Here is a 22,800-nt window from a genome sequence, read left to right as displayed (position 1 = left end):
AACAGGAAAAAGAGAGATGTACAGAAAGATGGACAATATAGCAAATGCCTGTTCTCTTCTGAGTAAACAGACCTACCAAACATATTTGGAGTATTGTCAACAGTTTTGGGCCTCTTATCTCAGAAAGGATGTATTGTCATCGGAGAGAGTCCAGAAGAGGTTCACGAGGATTATTATGGGAATAAAGGGGTTAATATATGAAGAGCATTTGGCAGCTTTAGACCTGTACTCATTGGAATTTAGAAGAAATCATTATTATCATTTGAGTTAATTGATATAATTTTTCCACGATCTAATTGTAAATTCTTTTAGTATATTTTCTTTTCTTGCTGGCAGTTTGATGTTTATTTTTAGAAGCTTTTTGTATGACGCATGGCTCAGGGGTTGTACACCTAATGGGTTCTCTTTTTTTTTCTCACTTTTCTGCTTAGTAGGTTTTTTTTGTTATCACAAAATTTTATTTTCAATCTTTAAGATGATGGGTTTTTTTTGAGGCATTGTAAGTGTTGTTACTTCGATGTACTCATGTTATTTTTCCTATATATATATATATATATATATACAATAAAAAGATTTGAAAAGAAAGGAATTTAGAAGAAATCATGGGAATCTCATTGAATCCTACCAAATGTTGAAAGGACTAGATAAGATGGATGTGGAGAGGATGTTTCCTCTGCTGGGAGTATCTAGGACTAGAGGGCACAGCCTGAAAATTGAGGGGTAACCTTTTAGAACAGAAATAAGGGATTTTTTTTAGCCAAAGAGTGGTGAATCTGTGGAATGCTCTGCCACAGACTGTGGTGGAGGCAAGGTCCATGGCTATATTTGAAGTGGAAGTTGGTAGATTCCTGATTGGTCAGGGAATCAGAAGATATGATGAGAGAACAGGTGTATGGGGTCGAATGGGATCCAGGATCAGCCATGATTAAATGGTGGAACAGATTTAATGGGCTGAATGGCCTAATTCTGCTCCTATGCCTTATGGCTAATGGACATGTGGACTTGGTGGCTCTAAGTTGAAAACTGGAACTTGTTTAATGAGCCAACCTTTCTCCAGCCATTGTCTTGAAACAGCATCAGATCTGTGACATTTAAATCCAGGCATCAATTTTGATCTGAGTTTTGATCTTTTATTTTCATCTAATAATAATAAATATGATTTAATGAAAGAGAATGATAGAATAACAATCCAAAGGTTACCTGAATATTTACTAGATCCCTTGCTTTTGAATCCCTCTCATCAGATCTGATCTGAGCAAGGCGAGTTAGATTTACAACTTCTTCACGGGCACGTCTTTGTTCTGCAATAAGATTATCTTCTTCAACCAATCGCTTACGCAACAGATGAGCCTCTACTTCAGTCAAAGAAAGCTGCAGATAAGTAAAATTAGTGTTTTAACAGTGAAGTGTTTATTTGTCACTCAGCATTAGCAAGTAACATAGATAATTTTTTCTGTCCTCTCTAAAGTTAGAAGAATTTGGAGTTATCTTATAATTTCTTTATCTCTTATCGACTTTTGCTTTGCAAAGTAGTTGAATAAACTGTTGCGCACCAAATCTATACTCTTCATACCAGACACAACAGGAAGCAGCCCTTCTCAAACTAAAATACAAACGTTTGTACATCCCAAATGATAATGACCTTATGGAGCATCTCTTTTGAATCCAAAGCTTTATCTTAGTCATCAAATTTGTAAATACTCATCAGAAAATATTCATCTGCCACATTTTCAGTTCAAGTCATGTTATTTTATTTACATTATGGCAGCGGTTTTGGGATTATATTGTGGCTAATGACTCAACTGCTTCCTCCTCAAAACCTTCTCACAATCAACAAATGTCAAGTCCAGAGTGTGAATAAAGACCACTTGCTTGAATAAGTACAGCTCCAAAAACAGTTAAACACTTTGACACCATGCAGGACAAAGGAACCCACTTGACTGTGGCAACAAACAATTTGCTGGAGAAACTCAGCAGGTCAAGCTTTATCTATGGGAGGAAAGGAATTGTTGGCACTTCAGCTCAAATCACTGCATCAGGGCTTAATTCTTTTCCATCCACAGTTGTCGCTTGGCCTGCTAAGCTCTTCCAACAGATTGTTTGCTAAGCATTTACGGTCTCTGGTGTCTCGACTTGATTAGGCCTTATCTATTGTTTGCAAGTACATTTATACAATCTACATCAGAACTCTCTGGCTGAAATGTGCACATATTTGCACAACTCACCTTTTTGAATCATGTTCCGAAGTTGCAATCTCTATGCATTGAACAAAGACAGCTACCACATGGGAATGTCCCATCTGCAAGCTTTCCTCCAAGTCACACTTGGAAATATATCACTGATGATTTTGTGTATTCAGGCCATATTCTTTAATTCCTCACCCAGTTCAGGCCATATTCTTTAATTCCTTACTCAAAAGCAGTACATGAGTACTTTCAATTGAAGGAGAGTGGATGTTGCTGACATTGCAATACCTAGAGACTTGCAAATACACTCATTTCCCAAGAACAATGACAACTCACCTGGTCTGTTAATTTTCTTTTGAGACTTTTAACTTCATTTTCCAGCTCAGTTCTTCTTTCCAACAGTGATCCACCATGAGAGATTGAATCCATCTTTAGTTAAAAAAAAATTAAAATTTATAGTATGAACACAACAAAGTCAATCAAAAACTATATGTAAGACAAAATTATTGTTTCGAACATAAACAGAGTAGAACTGCACTCAATTACGTATCTAAGAAATTTGCAACTGGTTGATTTAGCACTATAAGCATGACAGTTCATTAATAGTATAGTAGTAGGTTACTGTTAACTAATTTTTGAAAGCAGTATTCTATTTCCACAAAAAAACAAATTGCAGAAGGAACTCAAAGGATTGAGCAGCATCTATGAAGGTGGAGAGAAGGAGTAATTGTTATCATTTTGAGTCAAGGCCCTACATCACCGAGAATGGAGATGCAAAATTCAGGAACAATTTGCTCCAGAAATACAGCATCTTCCAACTCTTGTGTTTTGTTACTGTTTCTACAAACTGACCATGCATCTAAATGCATGTGGCATATTAGCAATTTTTGCTAAGGTTCATTATTTCACAGTATCACAGAAATATAAAGTTGATCAAGTCAAAAGTAGATCAAGCCCATCAGTCCCATTCCCTGCTCTTTCCCCACAGATCTGCAACTAATTCTCTCTTTGACGATACCTAGTTTTATTTTGAACGCTTCAGTTCCATGACTCCTACGGGCAATGCATTCCATATCATTGCAACCTTTTATATAAAAGGTTTCTCTCTGCACTTTCTGTCTAAAAATTTAAAATTCTGGTCCTTAGCCTATAAACCACCCAATAATGGGAACAGCTTCCTTCCATTTACCTTATCTAACCAAAACACAATATTTCTTCTTAGCTTCAGTGAGAACAAGAACAGTTTCTCCAGATTAACACACTATCTGAAATAAATGCTGAAGATTCAGGTGATACATATCGATCAGTTGGCTTCTCTGGAGGGAGAAGTCCCTTATCTAACTCTTTCTTTAGCTTTCTTGACTTCTATACCTGCATCTCTGGGGATGTTAGTCACCAATATCCATTACAAACCAATGAACTCCCATAGTTCTCATGAGAAGATCTCCTCCCACACGTTAACTTTTAAGGACTCCATACCAGTTTTTTCATTACCAGCTAGAGATTAACTCGCAGTTAGAAACACATGATGGAAGAGTTGGAATAAGGAGGATGAATGTTGAACAATGCCCCCAAACTTTGGTCACTTTGGTATTAATGACACTAAATTTCAGAAGTGGAGTACAACACACATAATCATTAAGGCTCTATTACTATGAAACTACTGCTACAAATTAATATTCTATGAACTCTATATGAATTTCTGGGATAAATAAGATAAAGAAAACAAGAAACTTGTGATTGATTACTTTGAGGAGGCAGCGGACAATGGAAAGATGGGAAAATACAAAGAACTTCAGGAATATTTTGCAAAATCTAGAGCTATTGATCATCTCTTTTCTTAACTCTATGCTTCACTGTATACTTATCTATATTAAAGCATATTTTCTATTAAAGACCCATTGTCCAAGTTAGCCTTTCTGCTTGTTATAGTCCACCCCTATTTTAACTTCGTAACCTTCCGTCATCTGCAAATTTTGCCATTTCCGTGCTGGAATTATTTCATCATATTGTAAAATGATGCAAGACTGAAATAGGATAAACAAACATGACCATTTCACATGTGGAGAGTAACCACTGAAACAAATGATTTATGCCAAGCTGTTTCTGATTATTTTATGGTTACAATGGCTATGCATTTGCAATATATAAATGTTCTAACTACAAATATCTAACTATCTTTACCTGTGATTTGGCCTTTTCATTGATAAATTCAACATATGAAAGTGAATCAATTGCTATCTTCAACTGTAGTTCTTTTTTCTTTATCTTTCGTAGCTCCTGTTCCTTCTCTCTTTGTTTCAATGCTACTGTGTCAGACATTAGTTTCTTTTCAGTTTGGATGTAACGTAGCTGCAAGTCCAAGGAAGCCCTGTTAAATTTGAAAGAGTGATTAATTACACCCAAAGCTAATTTCTGTCATTGTAACACCTTAAAACGAAGATTTAATTAATTAAAGAAAATAGTTTTATACCTTTCAAATAATCACCGTTGTTTTAAAACATGCTTCAAATTTTTATACGCAAAAGATGAGCTTTAAATGCAACACACACAAAATGCTGGAGGAGCTCAGCAGGCCAGGCATCTGCATATTTTCTTCTGTATGTCCTTCAAACGACATCTTTTCAGGCATGCTAAACTTTTGCCATTGAAACTCCTACTACTGGGGAATGCAATAGCTCACAAGACCTAAGGTTTCACCATTGTGGAACAGGAGAAGGAATTCAAGGAGCCAGGTCTGGATTAGGTAAGGGAATAACAGGGAAGATAGATCCTGGGAGCTGAAGCATAAAGATTCAGGAATTAGTGCGAGAACTTGTGAAAGGAATCAAACTTGGATTTTGTTGGACTGGAATCTTGGAATAATGTTGAACCAGACATTTCAAAGAGAGTTTGATTGGGATGAGATCTCGATATAAAGGTCAAGGTGGTACCTTGAGAAAACGTTCAATTGCACTACAATCATGGTAGAACACTTGGGGCAGGACCTAGATACTAAGGTCAAATTGGTCGAAGGACCATGGAGAAGAAATGTAGAGGGAGGTTGGTGGACTGGAGGAGTTGGGGGCAAGGATTACAAACTGGGATTGTGGGGTGGGTAGTGGATTATGGTTGGCTGAACGTTAATGATCGGTGGTTTGAAAAATTAGTCTTTGTCTGTCAGGTAATTACAATGGTGGTCTGGGTAGGTCAGGCAAGGACTATGAATCATGGCTGGTGGTCTGATTCAAGCCTCAAGAAGACCTCCTCTGTATAAGGAGCCTATGCTGTCTGCTACCTTGATGAAAACTGTAGAAATGGTATCCAAGAGGGCAGTCAATGCCACTCGCTACCATTGTGATACCAAGGCAATGTTGCTGAAAAAAGGAAGAAAACTCCAAAACTTTGTGCACTGTGCTGTAAGTGCATGATTTTCCATTTCAATAACACACAGGGTGACCCACTTTGAAAATGTGTTGTCACACAATCAATTTTATCACAATGGAGCTGATGTGCAATTCTTTTTAAATTTTATATTCTGAATCCCCAAAGCTATAAATATTATGCACAAAAGTACGCCTATGTATGGCTAATGGGCAGAGCACTAAGTGAAGACCAGAATTCAATTCTGAGATCTGGTGCTGTTTGTGTGGTGTTTGTACATTCTCGGTGCTCTGATTTCCAGGCACAGTCCAAAGATGTGCTGATAGGTCGACTGGCTACTCTAAACGTCCTTTAGCGCAGGTAAAGTGGCAAAAGAACCAAAGGGGTCGATGCATGTATATGAGAGATAAAATTGCAGCATCACAAGAAATAAGAGTAAGATGACCTTTTTGAGAGCCAAGATGAACCTGATGGACCCAATAGCCTTCTTTTATAACATAATAGGTATGCCATATTATGGTAATGTGAAAAAGTATTAAACTTATAGAAATGACTGAAAATGAATAAAACTGAAGGCACTTGTTGGGGAACTATAAGGTCATATTAGAGACTCATACAAAGTAACAAACGTTGATTATATCAGCTCTCATTTTGCTTGTCATAAAATCTGTAGGAGGGTGGGATTTATGGTTCAATTCTTTTGAACTGCTTTCCCTGTTGAGTTTGAGAATCCTGATGTTGTGAAAGGTACTACATAGGTGCAAGCTTATTTTGTTTTTTTAAATTTAGACTAAGCAATGATAATTAAAAAATGAATGTGAAAAATAATTTTGTTAAGAAAAGATATTCAAGACATTTTAGGCAACATGAGTTTGAGTTGGCCATTATGAAAGAGGTTCTGTTGACTGCCCATTGATTTTAAACACTTACACATTATTATTCTTGGATAATATAAATATTAGACCAGTTTTATGAAGTGTAGAATTTCTTAGCTACAAAGGTCACATCAAAATCAATTCATGAAACACTGAAGCTGTCACAATGTATTTACTTTGGGTGTATTCGCTTTGAAAGGTCCAAAATGCCATGAAGTAGGCTTGCTCATCTCTATAACTCCCTTAATGTATATGATCTTGTTTCACACAGGCAAAGATTTTCAGTCTCCTGTTCAAGAGCAAATTTTCACCAATAAGTGTCCTTCTATTGTAGAAAGATGATTTCATCTAATTGTAGAGATGGCAGCAGAAAACTGAGTTGCAGGACATTTCTCAAAATCTCAGAATAAGCCATCTTAAGACTTGTCTTCTTGATCACCCAAAACTTAAATCTGACCAAATCAGGTAATGAACATTCACATTTTATTTTCATAACTATAGGTAAATGTAAAAGCTACAGTCATTACCATCACAAGATGAACAAATCTTTATATTACTTATGACAAACCTTTCTCCCATTAATGCTGATTCATTCTCTTTACTCAATTCAATCAGCTTAATCAATTGGTTGCACTCTTGCTCTTTATTGTCCAGCAAAACTCTTTTTTCATCTAATTCTTTCATAACTTCCAATTTTTCAGCTTCTATTATTCTGCATTTGTGCTCAATTTGTTGCACAGAATTGAGAAGTTCCTTGTGTTGCTCATCTAGTTCAACTTTTGTCTTCTCCAAATTGCTGAGGTAAAAAGAGAATATTTTCACAAACATTGGAATCAGTAAAGGCTTAAATTTTTCCACGTAAATGTAACGAATTACTTTGCCAATGTATGTTTTTACAAATAATCTGTTTAAATAGATAATGAAACACTCTTATTAACTTACAATGGAAGAAACACTGATAAAAGCATATGTTGTGGGAATATGCATGGGTATTAAGTTACCATGTCAGTGCTTCATCAACTTCCTCATAGAAACTTTCTTACAAAGGGCTGCCTAAATTTGAAGCACCACGAACCTTAAATGCCGGATTATTGTTTTCTAGCAAAAGCAACATTAAGATTAAGAAAAAAGCTTGGGAGCAAATGCTTAAGAAACAAAACAAAATCCTTGGATGATTGAAATTACTGGTTGTGATGAGAGTGACCTAGTTTGGAATGTTAGTATTTCGTAACTGGGAGCAATAGAGCAAAGTTGCCGGGGCATTATTTCAGAAGTTTAGACTAATAATCAAATAAGAAATCCTACCTTGGTTATGTGAGAAATTAAATAGAATTTCTTTGATACAGCTTTACTGTTTTCCCCTACTCTTCTCTCTCCCTTCTGAAATAATGGCTTAATGTTTGTATGTATTCAATCACCCTTCCCAAATCTAGAGAGTCTAGAAAATTACGGCTAAAACATTAGCAATTTCCTCAATAGTTTCTTTTAATGCACTGTAATGGAAATGATCAAAGCCTGAAAAATTGTTCACTGCATTTGCCCCTAGTGAGTTGGTGCATGGTAGAAACCAGTGAGAGTTGGTTTGAATAAGGGGAGAACAAAATGGGATTAATGTAGGGTTAGTGTAAATGGGTGCTTGAAGATTGGCACAGACTTTATGATCTATAAGGTCATTTTCTGCACTGTATGACTCTATCTTAACCTTTATTATTGTCTCCATGAGCATATAATTAATGTTAATTATCTATTTATTCCTTATTTTCAATATTCTCCTTAGATTCATGTCCCATTAGCATTTTCTTCTTCACTATTATTTCTAAATATTTTATTAAATTTCATATTTTGTCCAATTTTTTAAATAAGAAAGACCCTTTTTAAGAATCACTGTTAACCTTGTACCCCTTTGCTCACCAAGTTCTTATATTTGTGTAAGTATTATTTTGGCTTGGTATCATCTTATGTTATTGGACTGGATGTGAGGCCAGGAATAAGGTCAAATGAAGACAGAGAAGACTGTAGATGTAGAATAAAAAAACAGAACACTGTAACAATACAGCCGTCCAAGCTACAGAGGGTCATAGAGATACACATGGAAACATCTGTGGAGGCACAAAGTATAAGTCAACATTTTAAGTGAAGACCTGCATCAGGGCTGAGAGGAAAGAAGACCAGTATGAGGGAAGGGTGGAACAGAGGTTGGTAGGTGCTGTGTGGAACTAGATAGGGAGGGAATAATGGGCATATGGAGCCAGGCGAGGGAGGGAGAGGAGATGGCAAAGATTAACAAAGGGAAAAGAAAACAAAGTGGACAGATGAGCATGTGTAGGAGAAGAACACCAAGGATGTAGGTTACCTGAAAGTGGATTGTGTAACATCTTAAAAAATGTAAATTACAAGTTAGTTAGGGTATTTTTGGGAGTAATATCCAACAACATGGCAAATCTGACAGGCAAGCACCACAGAAGTACCAATGTTGCCAGATTATTCGAGTTTTACTGTGAATGGAGATGTTGTATTTTAAAGAGCATGAATTGGTTTTCCATTGTTGAATATCCCCCAAAATTTTTCTGTGCTTTCACGATAATAGTTCAGTTTAATATACTGTAATTATCTATTTCTCAATCCTTTTAACTTGACTATCTGTTTGTGACTTGTGCCTTTCCCCCTCAGTTCATGTATCAAATGTAATCACTATGTCTCAGTGCCACAATCTGTATCTTCTACTGCCTGACTTGCTCTGAATGAGATTTGTTACTTTCATCAAATTTAGCATTTTCTGATCCATGATCTTTCAGAAATATATTTGCTACAAAATTGGGCTGATTAGCATCTTAGCTTTTGGCTCTATGGATGTCAACTTGCTTCTTATTTTGTTTGTTAATCATGAAAGTCATGCTTGACTAAGTAATCTGAGTTATTTGAATAAATAACATTACCTTGTGGATAAGAAAAACTGTTGAATGTACTATTTCCAAATTTACAGAATGCATAGAGGAGCTGGCTAATAGAGAGGGCATAATTATAAGCCATCTGGTTGATAAAATATAACATGTGGTAGACAAGAATTGTAGTGGAGACTTGATATATTTTTTAAAGTTCACTGTACAGTATATAAATGATGAGGCTGAAATCGATAAAGTTGTAGTTGCTAAATTTACTGATGACTGGAAAGTAATTTGTAAAGGTGACATAAGGAGGCTACAAAGGTATAGACATAGGGGATTTACATAGGCTTAGAGAGTGGGGGTAAATTTGGACGATACTGGATGATTTATGTTTTTTGTACCATTGCTTGTAAATTCTAGAGTCTATTGTGTGTGTGTGTGTGTGTGTGTGTGTGTGTGTGTAAATCCCAGGGGATCAGTAATTTCTGGCATATTCAACCCACCCCATCTGGCACCAACAATTAATCAACAGTCAAGGTCACTTAGATCACATTTATTCCTCATTCTGATGTTTGGTCTGAACAACAAATAAACATCTTTACCATGTCTGCATGCTTTTAATATATTTTCATTAGCAAGTAGATGTACCTAATGTACCTGGACAAGCCAGCAAACACTGTGAGGGTCATGTTTTTTGACGTCTCCAGTGCGTTCAACACCATCCGCCCTGCTCTGTTGGGGGAGAAGCTGACAGCGATGCAGGTGGATGCTTCCCTGGTGTCATGGATTCTTGATTACTGGCAGACCACAGTACATGTGCTTGCAACACTGTGTGTCCGACAGAGTGATCAGCAGCACTGGGGCTCCACAGGGGACTGTCTTGTCTCCCTTTCTCTTCACCATTTACAGCTCAGACTTCAACTACTGCACAGGGTCTTGTCATCTTCAGAAGTTTTCTGATGACTCTGCCATAGTTGGATGCATCAGCAAGGGAGATGAGGCTGAGTACAGGGCTACGGTAAGAAACTTTGTCACATGGTGTGAGCAGAATTATCTGCAGCTTAATGTGAAAAAGACTAAGGAGCTGGTGGTGGACCTGAGGAGAGCTAAGGTACCGGTGACCCCTGTTTCCATCCAGGGGGTCAGTGTGGACATGGTGGAAGATTACAAGTACCTGGGATATGAACTGACAATAAACTGGACTGGTCAAAGAACACTGAGACTGTCTACAAGAAGGGTCAGAGCCGTCTTTATTTCCTGAGGAGACTGAGGTCCTTTAACATCTGCCGAATGATGCTGAGGATGTTCTATGAGTCTGTGGTGGCCAGTGCTATCATGTTTGCTGTTGTGTGCTGGGGCAGCAGACACCAACAGAATCAACAGACTCATTTGTAAGGCCAGTGACGTTGTGGGGATGGAACTGGTCTCTCTGACGGTGGTGTCTGAAAAGAGGATGCTGTCCAAGTTGCATGCCATCTTGGACAATGTCTCCCATCCACCACATAATGTACTGGGTGGGCACAGGAGTACATTCAGCCAGAGACTCATTCCATCGAGATGCAACACAGAGTGTCATAGGAAGTCATTCCTGCCTGTGGCCATCAAACTTTACAACTCCTCCCTTGGAGGGTCAGACACCCTGAGCCAATAGGCTGGTCCTGGACTTATTTCCTGGCATAATTTACATATTACTATTTAACTATTTATGGTTTTATTACTATTTATTATTTATGGCGCAACTGTAATGAAAACCAATTTCCCCCGAGATCAATAAAGTATGACTATTCTATTCTACTATTCTAAAGTAGCCACAGAGTGTATAAACACTTGGAAAACCATGGCCTAATTAGGGATAGTCAGCATAGCTTTGTGCAGAGAAAGTCCTATCTTACTAAGTAGATTGCATTTTTGGAAGAGGTGATCAAGGCAATTAATGAAGATAGAATTGATAGGCCTGTCTATTGGACTTTTAGCAAGGCATTTAACAAGGTCTCTCCTGGTAGGGTCATCCAGAAGTTTAAGGTGCATGGGATCAATGGGAACTTAGCCATTTGGATTTGGAATAGCTTGCCCATAGAAGATAGTTGACAGTGTCAATGGTAAATGGGATTCATTCTTGCCAGAAGTTTGCGACTGGAGGTTTTTCCTCAAGGATCTGTAATAGGATCTCCACTGTTAGTGGTATGTATAAATGGCTCGGATGAAAAAAGTTGATGGGTGGGTTAGTAAGTTCACAAATGAAACAAAGACTGGAAGTGTTGTGGATTGTGTAGAAGATTGCTAAAGGATACAGCAAGATATAGACAAGTTGCAGATATAGGTGCAGAAATAGGAGATGGAGTTTAAACTGGTTAAGTGTGAAGTGTTGCACTTTAGGAGATCAAATGTAAAAGACAGTACACTTCATTGCAAGACACTTAACAGTGTTGATGTACAAAGGGATCTTGGGGTCCAAATTTATAGCTTCCTGAAAGTGGCTGCACAGGTTGATGGGTGAGACACTGAGTTCAAGAGTCAGGAAGTTATGTTGTAGATTTATAGATGGGTTAGCCTGACCTCAGTGATTGGGAAGACCTTGGAGTCAATTGTTAAGGACGAGGTTATGAATTACTTAGTGGCACAAGACAAGATAGGACGAAGTCAGCATGGTTTCCTTAAGGGAAAATCTTGCCTGACGAGCCTGACAAATGAAATACAATGTTGGAAAATGCATGATCCTGTACTTTGGTAGTAGAAGTAAATGTGTAGTTTATCTTCTAAATGGGGAGAAAATCCAAAAATCTGAGATGCAAAGGGACTTGGGAGTCCTTGTGCAGAACACCCTGGTGAGGAAGGCAAATGCAATGTTAGCAGTCATTTTAAGTGGTCTAGAATACAAGAACAGGGATGTGATGCTGAGGCTTTATAAGGCACTGGTGAGGCCTAACCTTGAGTATTGAGAACAGTTTTGGGCTCTTCATCTAAGAAAAGATGTGCTGGCGTTGGAGAGGGTCCAGAGGAGATTCACAAGGATGAAAGGGTTATCATATAAGGAACGTTTGATAGCTCTAGGTCAGTACTCCCTGGAATTTAAAAGGATGAGGGGGGACCTCATTGAAATCTTTCGAATGTTGAAAGGCCTAGACAGAGTAAATGTGGAAAGGATGTTTTCCACGGTGGGGGAGTCTAGAACAAGAAGGCATAGCCTCAGGATTGAGGGATATCCATTTAAAACAGAGACACAGAGAAACTTCTTTTGCCAGAGAGTGGCAGATTTGTGGAATCCGTTACAACAAGCTGCTGTGGCGGCCAGGTCTTTGGGTGTATTTAAGGCAGAGATTGATAGGTTCTTGATTGGACATGGCATCAAACGTTACGGGTGAAGGACAGGGAGTGGGGCTGAGGAGGGGTAAAAAGGATCAGCCATGATTAAATAGCAGAGTAGTCTGATGGGCCAAATGGCCTAATTGTGCTCCTACGTCTCATGGTCTTAGTTATAAAACTCTAATTAGACTGCACCTGGAGTATTACACTGAATTCTAGTTGCCACATTATAGGAAGGATGTGGCGGCTTTGGAGAGTTGCAAGAGGTTTATCAGGATGCTACTTGGTTTCGAGGGCATGTGCTATGAGGAGAGACCATAAGACAATAAAAGAGATGTTAGGCAAACTTGGGTTGTTTTCTTGGCACTGGTGGAGGCTGAGGAGCGACTTCATAATAGTTAATAAAATTATAAAAAGCATTGACAGATGGCAACACATACAAAATGCTGGAGGAACTCAGCAGGTCAGGCAGCATCTCTGGAAATGAACAAACAGTCAACATTTCAGGCCAAGACCCTTCTTAAGGACTGGAAAGGAAGAGGTAAGATGCCAAAGTAAAAAGGTGTGGGTAGGTGAAGGAGGATAGCTTAAAGGTGTTAGGTAAAGGGTTGGAGAGGAAAGAATCTGACAGGAGAGGAGAATGGACCATAGGAGAAAAGGAAAGAGGAGGTGCACCAGAGGGAAGTGGTAGACAGGTGAGAAGTGGTAAGAGGCCAGAGGGGAGGGGGAGCGATTTTTTTCTTTTTAGGATAAACCAATATTCATGCCATCAGGTTGATGGCTATCCAGAGAGAATATAAGGTGATATATAGTCAGTCAGTCCTTTTTCCTGAGTGGAAATGTCAAATATTAAAGGGCATAGCTTTCCTGTGAGAGGACAAAGTTTAAAGGAGGTTTATGAAGCAATTTTCTTTTACACAGAAAGTGATAGGTGCCTGAAAAGCCCTGCCAGCAAAAGTAGTGGAAGTAGATATGATAATAATGTCTAAGGGGCATTCAGACAGGCACATGACAGGCAGAGAATGGGGGCATTCAAGCCACATATAGACAGATAGGACTAGTTTGGAATGGCCTCATGGGTTGGGACAGACATCATGGGCAGACAGGTCTGTATCTATGTTTTTCTGTTCTGTGTTCTATGGTTCAGGGCCTGGAATTTTATGGAGTTGCCCGCAGAATCTGTTTTAAAGATACACTGATTTTACTATTCTGTATCACTAATGACTATTTTGAAATGAAGGCCTTTCCTTTCAAACTCATATGCTGCATATTTATCTATTTGCTTAGATGGTATTAGGAGGTAAAATGGTAATCAATTCCTCTCAAAAAACTAGTTATTTCAAAATATTAACATATTGTATGCTGATTATAACATTCAAATCTTCCAGGAAATATCAAATGTCATTTCTAAGAAACAAAGAACATTTTTTTTAAAAAAGGATGTGATCTATGAAAGATAACTATATCTGTTAGTTTGGGCATGCATTGTAGATTACACAGAAGAAAATTGCAATATTCTCTAATCTTTTAAAGCAACCATACTTGCGTTTGCGGTTGAGTTTCTGCATATCTTTGGCCAGTTGGCTAGGAATGGTATGTAGTTGGACCAGATCAAGCTAAAAAGGGTAGAAAAATGATCAACTTATTGAGAAGTCATTTATTAAACAACTGCAGTTATATTCCATTAATAACAACCTGTTAAATACTGTTCTTTCATCAAGTTTTGGTCAAGCAAAAAAGAATCAATTTGATCAATATGACCACACAACTGCTATATAATTAATATAGAAAGAAAAGGGGTTACTTTAAGCTTTCCCATCCAAAGGCAGCTTAAATCACCTAGGTATTTTACCCACTAACATGTCACAATCATTCTGCAGTCTTCTGTTTTAATGGACTCTACTAAAGCAAAAACTACTCAAGAGAGAGAAAAAATATTTTACTTTCTGAGACAGGTCAGGATGAATAGAAGTGCAACTGAACATAGTAAAGATGCTTCTTGATCTGCTGAGTTCTATTACAACATTGTTTGCTGTTTCAGATCCCAGCATCTGAATGGCACCTCATATTCTGCCTTCGTGGCTCTCCAACCTGACAGCGTGAACATCAATTTCTCTAACTTCCAGTAACCATTCCACTTCTGTCCTGATCTGTCTGCTCCCCATCACCCTATCTCTTTCCTCACCACCATCTTCTTTATCTGCCCATCATTCACATATTCCTCCCAGTGGTTTCTCTTCCCCATCTTCTTACCTTTAAGTTTCAGCTTGATCTGGTCCAACTACATACCATTCCTAGCCAACTGGCCAAAGATATGCAGAAACTCAACCGCAAACGCAAGTATGGTTGCTTTAAAAGATTAGAGAATATTGCAATTTTCTTCTGTGTAATCTTTTTCAGTTCTTTGTTATTCTCATCCATCACCTCCCAGCTTCTTACATCATTCCCACTCTTCTCCATCTCACATTTGCCTATCACTCCCACCCAAACCCGGATCCATCTATTACCTGCCAGTTCTTACCCACCCCTTACATCAACTTTTTTATATTACCCATCTCCCCCTCTTTATTTCCTGTTTTGATGAAGTGTCTCAACCTGAAACATTAACTGTTTATTTCCCTTCATAGATTCCACTTGACCTGCTCCTTTGTGTGTTGTTTAGGATTTCCAACATCTGCAGTCTCTTGTTTCTTTTAGTATCAGAGAATATTAGTTCATCCTTACCTTGGAAACATGCAATCCCTCACACCCCTCCTCTCACCTAAACTTGAGGGCACCCTGAAAATGTCTTTGTAATCTCTATGAGACCATGATGGTTGATTGCTGTCAGCAAGCTTATGCTTCCCACTAGTTTTGCAAGGGATACATATTGGAGACATGTAAATCAGGCCCATGTTAAAACTGTATAATCCTCATAATGTCAGAATGGTTCGACATCAGTTTAATCTCATCTACTCAAATGTTAAAATAAAGGCTGAAAACCTTAATTAAAGCAGCTGTCACAACAGAATGCTGATTTTTAATGGATGCAAAAAAAATCTGATGGTCGATGCCCATAATGCTCACATGGATCAGGTGTCTGTCAAAAACTCCATTGCTCAAAATGCATCTTGCACCCATCATTACATCCTTTGCTGGAATATATTGGTTCTGAGTCCTCTAGTGCATCTAACGTAATTCCGCTGTTTTCACATTAAAATCCTTTCATAGTTTAATTCTCCCTATCTTTGCAGGTGTCCTAACCAAATTTTGGGTTCCTGATTTTGAACAAGGTCTCTTTAACACTAATATTGGCACATCTATGAAGCAAGCAACATGGGTCCAGAATTTCAGAATTCTTCCTCTTAATCTCACTGCTATCCAACTCTCTTTTTAAGCGTATTAAAAGTTTTCTTCAATACAAGGACTGATCACTGTTCTGTTGATTCCATTGATTATGCCTCTTTGAAACATTAAGACTTTTCTAGGAGAAAGATAGAAGTATCCAGCCCCAGACTGATATGGTGAGAATGCATGCATATCCCTTTCCACCAAGTTAAAATTAGAACTTTAGTATACCACAGAAAAAAGTCACACAATTAAAAGAATTACTACTAATAACTAATTTATCAAATTCAAATGGTTATAAAATTTATCATTTAATGTGAGCTGAAAACTTTAATATAGTGACACCACATGCACATGATAACGTAATGATTCTGAAGTTCTGTTTTCCAGTAAAACTGATCTAAACTTTGATAGTGTCAGATTACTGGACTTTTTGGACCAGTGGATGCTAGTTATAAAATTGAATGTTACTCATCCAGATGCACTTTATTTCAGGTTTTTACATATTGGTAGATAGTATAATAATCTTTCAGTGAACTCATTAAGTTCAAAGGGAGTTGTAAGTAAACAAATTTTCTTTTGTATTACTTGAATTTTATGAGCAGTAGCTTGATGACGGCCGGGGATCCCCTGCTGACCAGAATCAACCCTACCAAGCGAAGCATCTTCAGAATTTTCTTGAAGATCCTCTTGACGCTGTTGTTGTGTGATACATTTTGTGAGTTTGACCATGGTTTTCTTAGCAAATAGATTCTAGGAACCTAGTACCTAGCAATGGTGGTTTGCTATTGCCGACCATTGGGCAAACTAAAGAAATCGCCATTTCTCTTCCCAAATGTTCATCCGCCTGTACTATAGCTGTTGACATTTGAGGTCCTAGCTCATTCACCTTCTCCGTCATAAGTTCAGTTACTGAACCTGCCGGATCTGCTGTTGGCCTTTGCTCGTATCCTGAGCAGGAACCCTTGCAGGTGCTATCGCTCCGGGTCAGAGTGGCCCTGGGAGCAATGGATGATTAAGGGGTAACTCCACTTTCCCCAAAGCTCTGAAAGTCCCCAATCAGAGCCTCATCACCAGTTGCAGTTTAGAGGCATACCCAGGATCATTGACTCAATGCAAAACATATCCAGGTGCAGACTGTAATAGTGACCATAACCCAGTGGTATGTCATGTAAAAGTAAAACTTAAAAAACTAAAGAAGCAAAAACCTGAACAATCCCTTGACTACTTGCAATTAATTAAAAAAGAAAACTTAAGACAAAAATTTACAATTGAAGTAAGGATTAGATTTCGAAGTCTAGAAATAGAATCTGTTGAAGATGATAGCAATCATGTAGAAATGAAATTAAACTCTCTAAAGAATGCCTTGGTAGAATCAGCAAAGTCAGTGATTCCTAAAAAAGAAAAAAGCACAAAGAATAAATGGATGACAGATGAAATCAAAAATCTAATGGAAGAAAGTAGACAGAAGAAAGCAAATCCTATAGAATACAAGTCCTTAGATAAGCAAGTTAAAAGCTTATGTCAAAAAGCCAAAGAAGAATGCTTAAACCAGGAATGTGAGCAAATAGGAAGAATCCCTATTACTCATCCAAAAAGGTTACATCAACAAATCAAGAGTATCACTGGCAAAAAGCTCCTCTGTTCTTCAGGTGGATGTTTGAAAGCAAAGGAGGGTACCATTATCATGGAAAAAGATAAGATTATGAACAGATGGACTGCGTATATTCAGGAATTGTTTGAAGACGATTGAGGCGAAAAACCAGAAATTAAGAAAAACATTGAAGGTCCAAGTGTTTTAAAATCTGAAGTTCGTAATGCAATAAATAAGATAAAGAAAGGAAAGGCAGCAGGTCCTGATGAATTAGTAATAGAACAAATTATCGCCCGAGAAGATTATGGAATTGAAAAACTTACTGATTTAATCAATGGCATTTATGAGACTGGAATAATACCAGATGAAAAAAAATCAGTATTTATCACTCTTCCCAAGAAACCTGGAGCAATAGAATGTGAATTACATAGGACCGTAAGTTTAATGAGTCATATCACCAAGATACTTCTAAGAATTTTGATGACAAGAGCTAAAAGTAAGATACAAGCTGAAATAGGTAAGGAACAATAGAATAGAATATCTTTATTGTCATTGTTGTGGAGCAATGAAACACAGTTTAGCAGCTCAACGTTTTGCAGCATAACAAAGAATATATACATAAAATAAACTCTAAAACCTCAGGAGTGCAGTCCAAAATTAATAATGTATGGATGGGGGGGGGTAGGACTATTGCACACCTGCCATTCCTGGAAGTGTGATGCATTTAGCTGCCGTCGTCTTAGGAGGGGGGCAGGAGAAGGGAAGGAGGTGTTATACATTTCACTGCTTGTGGGTAGATAGAAGCTGTTAAGGAGTCTCTTTGTTTTCGTCCTTAATGCTCTGTATCTCTTCCCAGAAGGTAGAGAGGAAAACAGGTGATGTCCAGGATGAGTGGGATCCTTTGAAATAGAAGTAGCCTTCTTTTGAAGTCTGCCAGTATAAATGTCTCTGAGGGAGGGTAATGTTGTGCCAATAACCCGTTCTGCTACCCTCACCACCCGCTGCAAGTTCTGTTCTGTTCATCTGGCAAACCACACTGCACAGCAATACATCAGGAGGCTCTATAGTTGTCCGATAGAAGTTGATCAGCAGGTGATGAGGGAGGAGAGCGTGCTTTAGCTTCCTTAGGAAGTAGAGCCTCTGTTGGGCCTTCCCCACCTGATAAGAGATATGGGCAGTCCAGGTGAGGTCAGCTGAGATGTGGACGCCAAGGAACTTGTGGTTTTGTGAAAGACAAAGGTACAAGAAATGCAATATTTGATGTTAAAGATACTATCAGAATGAGCTATTCAAGTGCAAAAAGATTTGTTTGTTTTATCGACTACACAAAAGCATTTGATAAAGTGAAGCACAATAAGTTATTTGAAATATTACAGGAAACTCTAGATCTAGATTCGAAGGATCTCCACCTAATCAGAAACCTGTATTGGGAACAAATGGCCGCTGTAAGAATAGATGGAGAAGTGAGTCAGTTTACGAAAATCGAGAGAGGCGTTAGACAAGGGTGTGTTTTCTCCCCTGATTTACTTAATGTGTACAGTGAAACAATATTACAAAAAATAAGAGACATCTTGGGAATCCAAGTTGGTGGTGAAAACATCAATAATTTCAGATATGCAGATGACACTGTGTTAATTGCAAGTACGGAGGAAGAACTACAAAACTTAATTGATATAATTGTTGAAGAAAGTGCAAAAATGTGTCTATCTATCAGTTGCAAAAAGATGGAATGTATGGTGATATCCAAAAAGGAGAATCCTATCTGCAGGCTGAAAATAAATGGGGAAGACATAAAACAAGTACAGAACTTTTGCTACTTAGGAAGCTGGGTGACATTAGATGGCAGGTGCGACATGGGCATCAAAAGAAGAATAGGGATGGCAAAAGACACCTTTATGAGAATGAAGAGTATATTGACCAATACTAAACTAGGCATGACAACCTGCTTCAGAGTACTGAAATGTTATGTTTATCCAGTTACAGTATGTTATATGGCTCAGAATGTTGGACAATATCTAGTCACATTAGGAAATGAATTGAAGCAGAAGAGATGTGGTTTTTGAGGAGGATGCAAAGAATATCATGGATGAAATGAATATCTAATGAGGATGTCATGAACAGAGCAAACACAAAAAGAGAAATAATGTATGAGATCATGAAAAGGCAATGTAACTTCATTGGTTGTGTGTTGCTTGAAATTCCAGCATCAGCAAATTTCCTCGTGTTAACTTCATTGGACATGTGATTAGGGAAGAGGAGTTAGAATGCACGGTAATTATGAGAAAGATTGAAGGGAAGAAAGCAAGAGGAAGACAAAGACAAACGATGATGGAGACAGCGGCCAGAGAACTGGAAATGAATACCAATGAATTGATCCACTTGACCCAAAACAGGAGTGTGTGGCCCATCGCAGTCAAAGCTCAAACTGGGCAAGGCACCTGATAATGATGATGATGAAATAAATTAGTGGTCACCAACCTTTTTAAGCCCAAGATCACCTACCTCGACCTTAGTGAAAGGCAAGATTTACCTACTAAATCGTTTAGAGAAAACACAGCTCAGATTGTACTTCCAATTTGAGGCCTTTTATTTGGGCTAAATGTATTTGAATACTTTTGTCAAATTTTCAAATTAGTTCAAACAAGAAAACACCGTAACTGGCATATCAAACAGGCCATATCTGTCTTTCTTTAAGAATATTACAATACTTCACACCTTTAATTCTAAGTTCCATTATTTAGTTTTATTTCAACACGAAAAATAAATGAATAAAAATTGACTGTTGCACTCAGTGTGATGACTGGGGCTGAATACTTTCTGCTAGTTCCCTGAAATTTGGCTCATAACTACAGACAGCCAGTCCGAGGCAGTCTGTGAGGTGTCTGTCAGTAAGAGAGCTCCTGTATTTAGATTTAATAATTTTCATCTGTGAAAATGCAATTTCACACAGATAAGTTGACCCGAAGTAGGAACTGACTTTTAGTGCACATGCGGTGAGATAAGGAAACCTCTCCCTGCTGACAAGCCCCCAAAAGTCACCATCCCCTGATCTTGCTTAAGCTTGATGTCATTTTGCAAATCAATTATTTCCATTTCAGAATCACATGGCACACCAAATACTTGCTGGAGTTTGGCTGCTATCTGTTCTATATCGATTGGCAGCAATGGGTTTGAAATAAATTCAGCAATATCTTTCATGACGTTTAACTCCCCAAAACGCCGATCGAACTCTATTGCCAGTTTGTCTAAGTGAGCACAGTACTGCTCAGGGCGAAAAGCATTTTTTTTCCGTGATGGCTGGTAACATTTTTTCCAAGTTGGGAAAGTGTGTCAGCCTCTCTTTCTTTAAATTTGAAATCCAAACACTGAGCTTGGCCTTAAACACATTTACTGCACTTATCATGTGGGTTAGGTGTTGGTCTTTTCCCATGAGCTCGCTATTAAGTGTGTTTAATTTAGCTGTTATGTGGACTTTATGAGGAGCTCCTCCTGCTCCTCGTTTCTTGTTGACAGGAAAGTCTTTATCTCAGGCAGCAAGTCAAGAAATCGTTGCAGCATTTTGCTGCAACTCAACCACCGAACATCGCAATGAAGAATTATGTCTCCGTAAGCAGCATCGAGCTCATCCAATAACACATTGAATAATCAGTGCTGAAGCACTTTTGCTCGAATTAAGTTTATCAGTTTGACCACCAGTGTCATTACATGAGAAAAGTCCACGACCTTCCCAGCCAAGGCCTACTGATGAATCACACAGTGATAATCTAGGAAGCTGGGAAAATCAGGGTCCTTCCGGCACAGTGCTATAAAACCAACGCGCACACCACGCATTGCTGGGGCCTCATCAGTAGTAATTGCCACCAGTTTATCAATGAGGATGTCATTTTCACGGATATATTTTTTAAACTCATTGTAAATATCCTCACCACTCGTTCTCTCCTTTAATTGCAAAAGCGTGAGGAAGTCCTTCTTTGTTGTAAAATCCTGGAAAGCCATTCTGATAAATACAACAAGCTGAGCTGTTTGCACTACATCCAGGGATTCATCGAACTGCAGCGAAAAATATTCACAGAGTGACAAGTCCTTTAACACTTGTCGATCCACATCCTCTGACAGTGACTCTACCCTCCTTTGTTACTGTTGCAGGGCCAAGCGGTATGTTATGTATTGCGGTTGTGATGTCGCTTTTGTTTTTAAAGTCATTAAAAACAGTCTCTGTGGTAATGACCATTGCTTCCTTGAATAAATTGCCATCTGTAAAAGGCTTCTTGTGTTTAGCTAAAAGGTGACTTACATGAAATGATGCGTCAATAGCAGCCTTATTTTGAGCAGCATGTTTTGTGAAAAATGATTGCTGGGCCTTCAACCCCGATTTCAGCTCCTCAACTTTCCTGGCACGAATTGCACTCTTTGTGGGGTAGGTGTCTAAATTTTTGGTGGTTGGTGTTGTGGTGCCGATCCAGATTCCCTCTTTTAGACAGTGCTTATGTTAGGTGGCACAACATATATACACACTTGTCTTTCACCAAGGTAAATAGAAATTCCTCTTCCTATTCTGGATGGAAGTTGTATGTTTTCACCTTCTTTCGTGGAGCCTCCGCCATGCTAGCTAGCTACCTTGCAGGATATCACCAGCAAGTGCCGTATATTGATGTTTGCGATTGTCTGTACTCTTATCTAATCTAATTGGTCACTTTGATGCAGCACAAGCTACGCTGAAAACGCGGTGCATGGCGAGGGAGCTACACACATGCGCACTGGGCAGAAAGAACGGAACTAAAACCCCGCAACCCGGAAACAATCTCTCTTTACAAACAGCTTTCAGTAGCGAAAATACTGCTATATTACCATTATCCTAATTAGTATTACTTATTTTTATAATGCTCACATTGCAACAGTACTTGTGTATTTATTTTTCATTTTTTTCGGGATCGACTGGGAAAGTCTCAAAGATCGACCAGTTGATCGCGATCGACGGGTTGGCAACCCCTAAAATAAATGAACATTCTAGAACCCAGCTCTGAAAGGAAACCCACCCACATTCCAGACAGCTGATGTTCAGAATCCTAATTCTGGCTTTGACTGTACACATGGCCCTCAAACCAAATCCTGGCCCTGGTCACACAGTAGGCCCATAGCTCTGTCCACACACTGTCCTCATACTCTGGACGCCCATCTCAAATTCTGGACCAATAAGTAGGCCAGAATACTGGACAATCAAGAATTCCAAACAATTGGATGCTCGATTATTCCAATAAAAGCAAGAA

At 38.4% G+C, this 22,800-nt stretch overlaps 1 protein-coding gene across 2 annotated transcripts in view; it reads right to left on the bottom strand.

The window, feature by feature from the left end:
- The window catches only part of ccdc146 (coiled-coil domain containing 146), a 125,010-nt gene that overhangs the window by 46,750 nt on the left and 55,460 nt on the right, over positions 1 to 22,800 (bottom strand). For both annotated transcript variants that reach the window (XM_072241620.1, XM_072241621.1), the window contains 5 exons: positions 14,155 to 14,228; positions 6,993 to 7,220; positions 4,371 to 4,557; positions 2,523 to 2,615; positions 1,201 to 1,371 (listed from right to left, as the gene is read on the bottom strand). In XM_072241620.1, the coding sequence (XP_072097721.1) occupies positions 1,201 to 1,371; positions 2,523 to 2,615; positions 4,371 to 4,557; positions 6,993 to 7,220; positions 14,155 to 14,228 (753 nt within the window). The remainder of the gene's footprint in view (positions 1 to 1,200; positions 1,372 to 2,522; positions 2,616 to 4,370; positions 4,558 to 6,992; positions 7,221 to 14,154; positions 14,229 to 22,800) is intronic.

This window comes from Mobula birostris, chromosome 23 (genome assembly GCF_030028105.1).
Source record: "Mobula birostris isolate sMobBir1 chromosome 23, sMobBir1.hap1, whole genome shotgun sequence".
Taxonomy (NCBI): domain Eukaryota; kingdom Metazoa; phylum Chordata; class Chondrichthyes; order Myliobatiformes; family Myliobatidae; genus Mobula; species Mobula birostris.
Note: the sequence above shows the minus strand (reverse complement) of the source record. Positions and strands in the feature narration are given on the sequence as shown.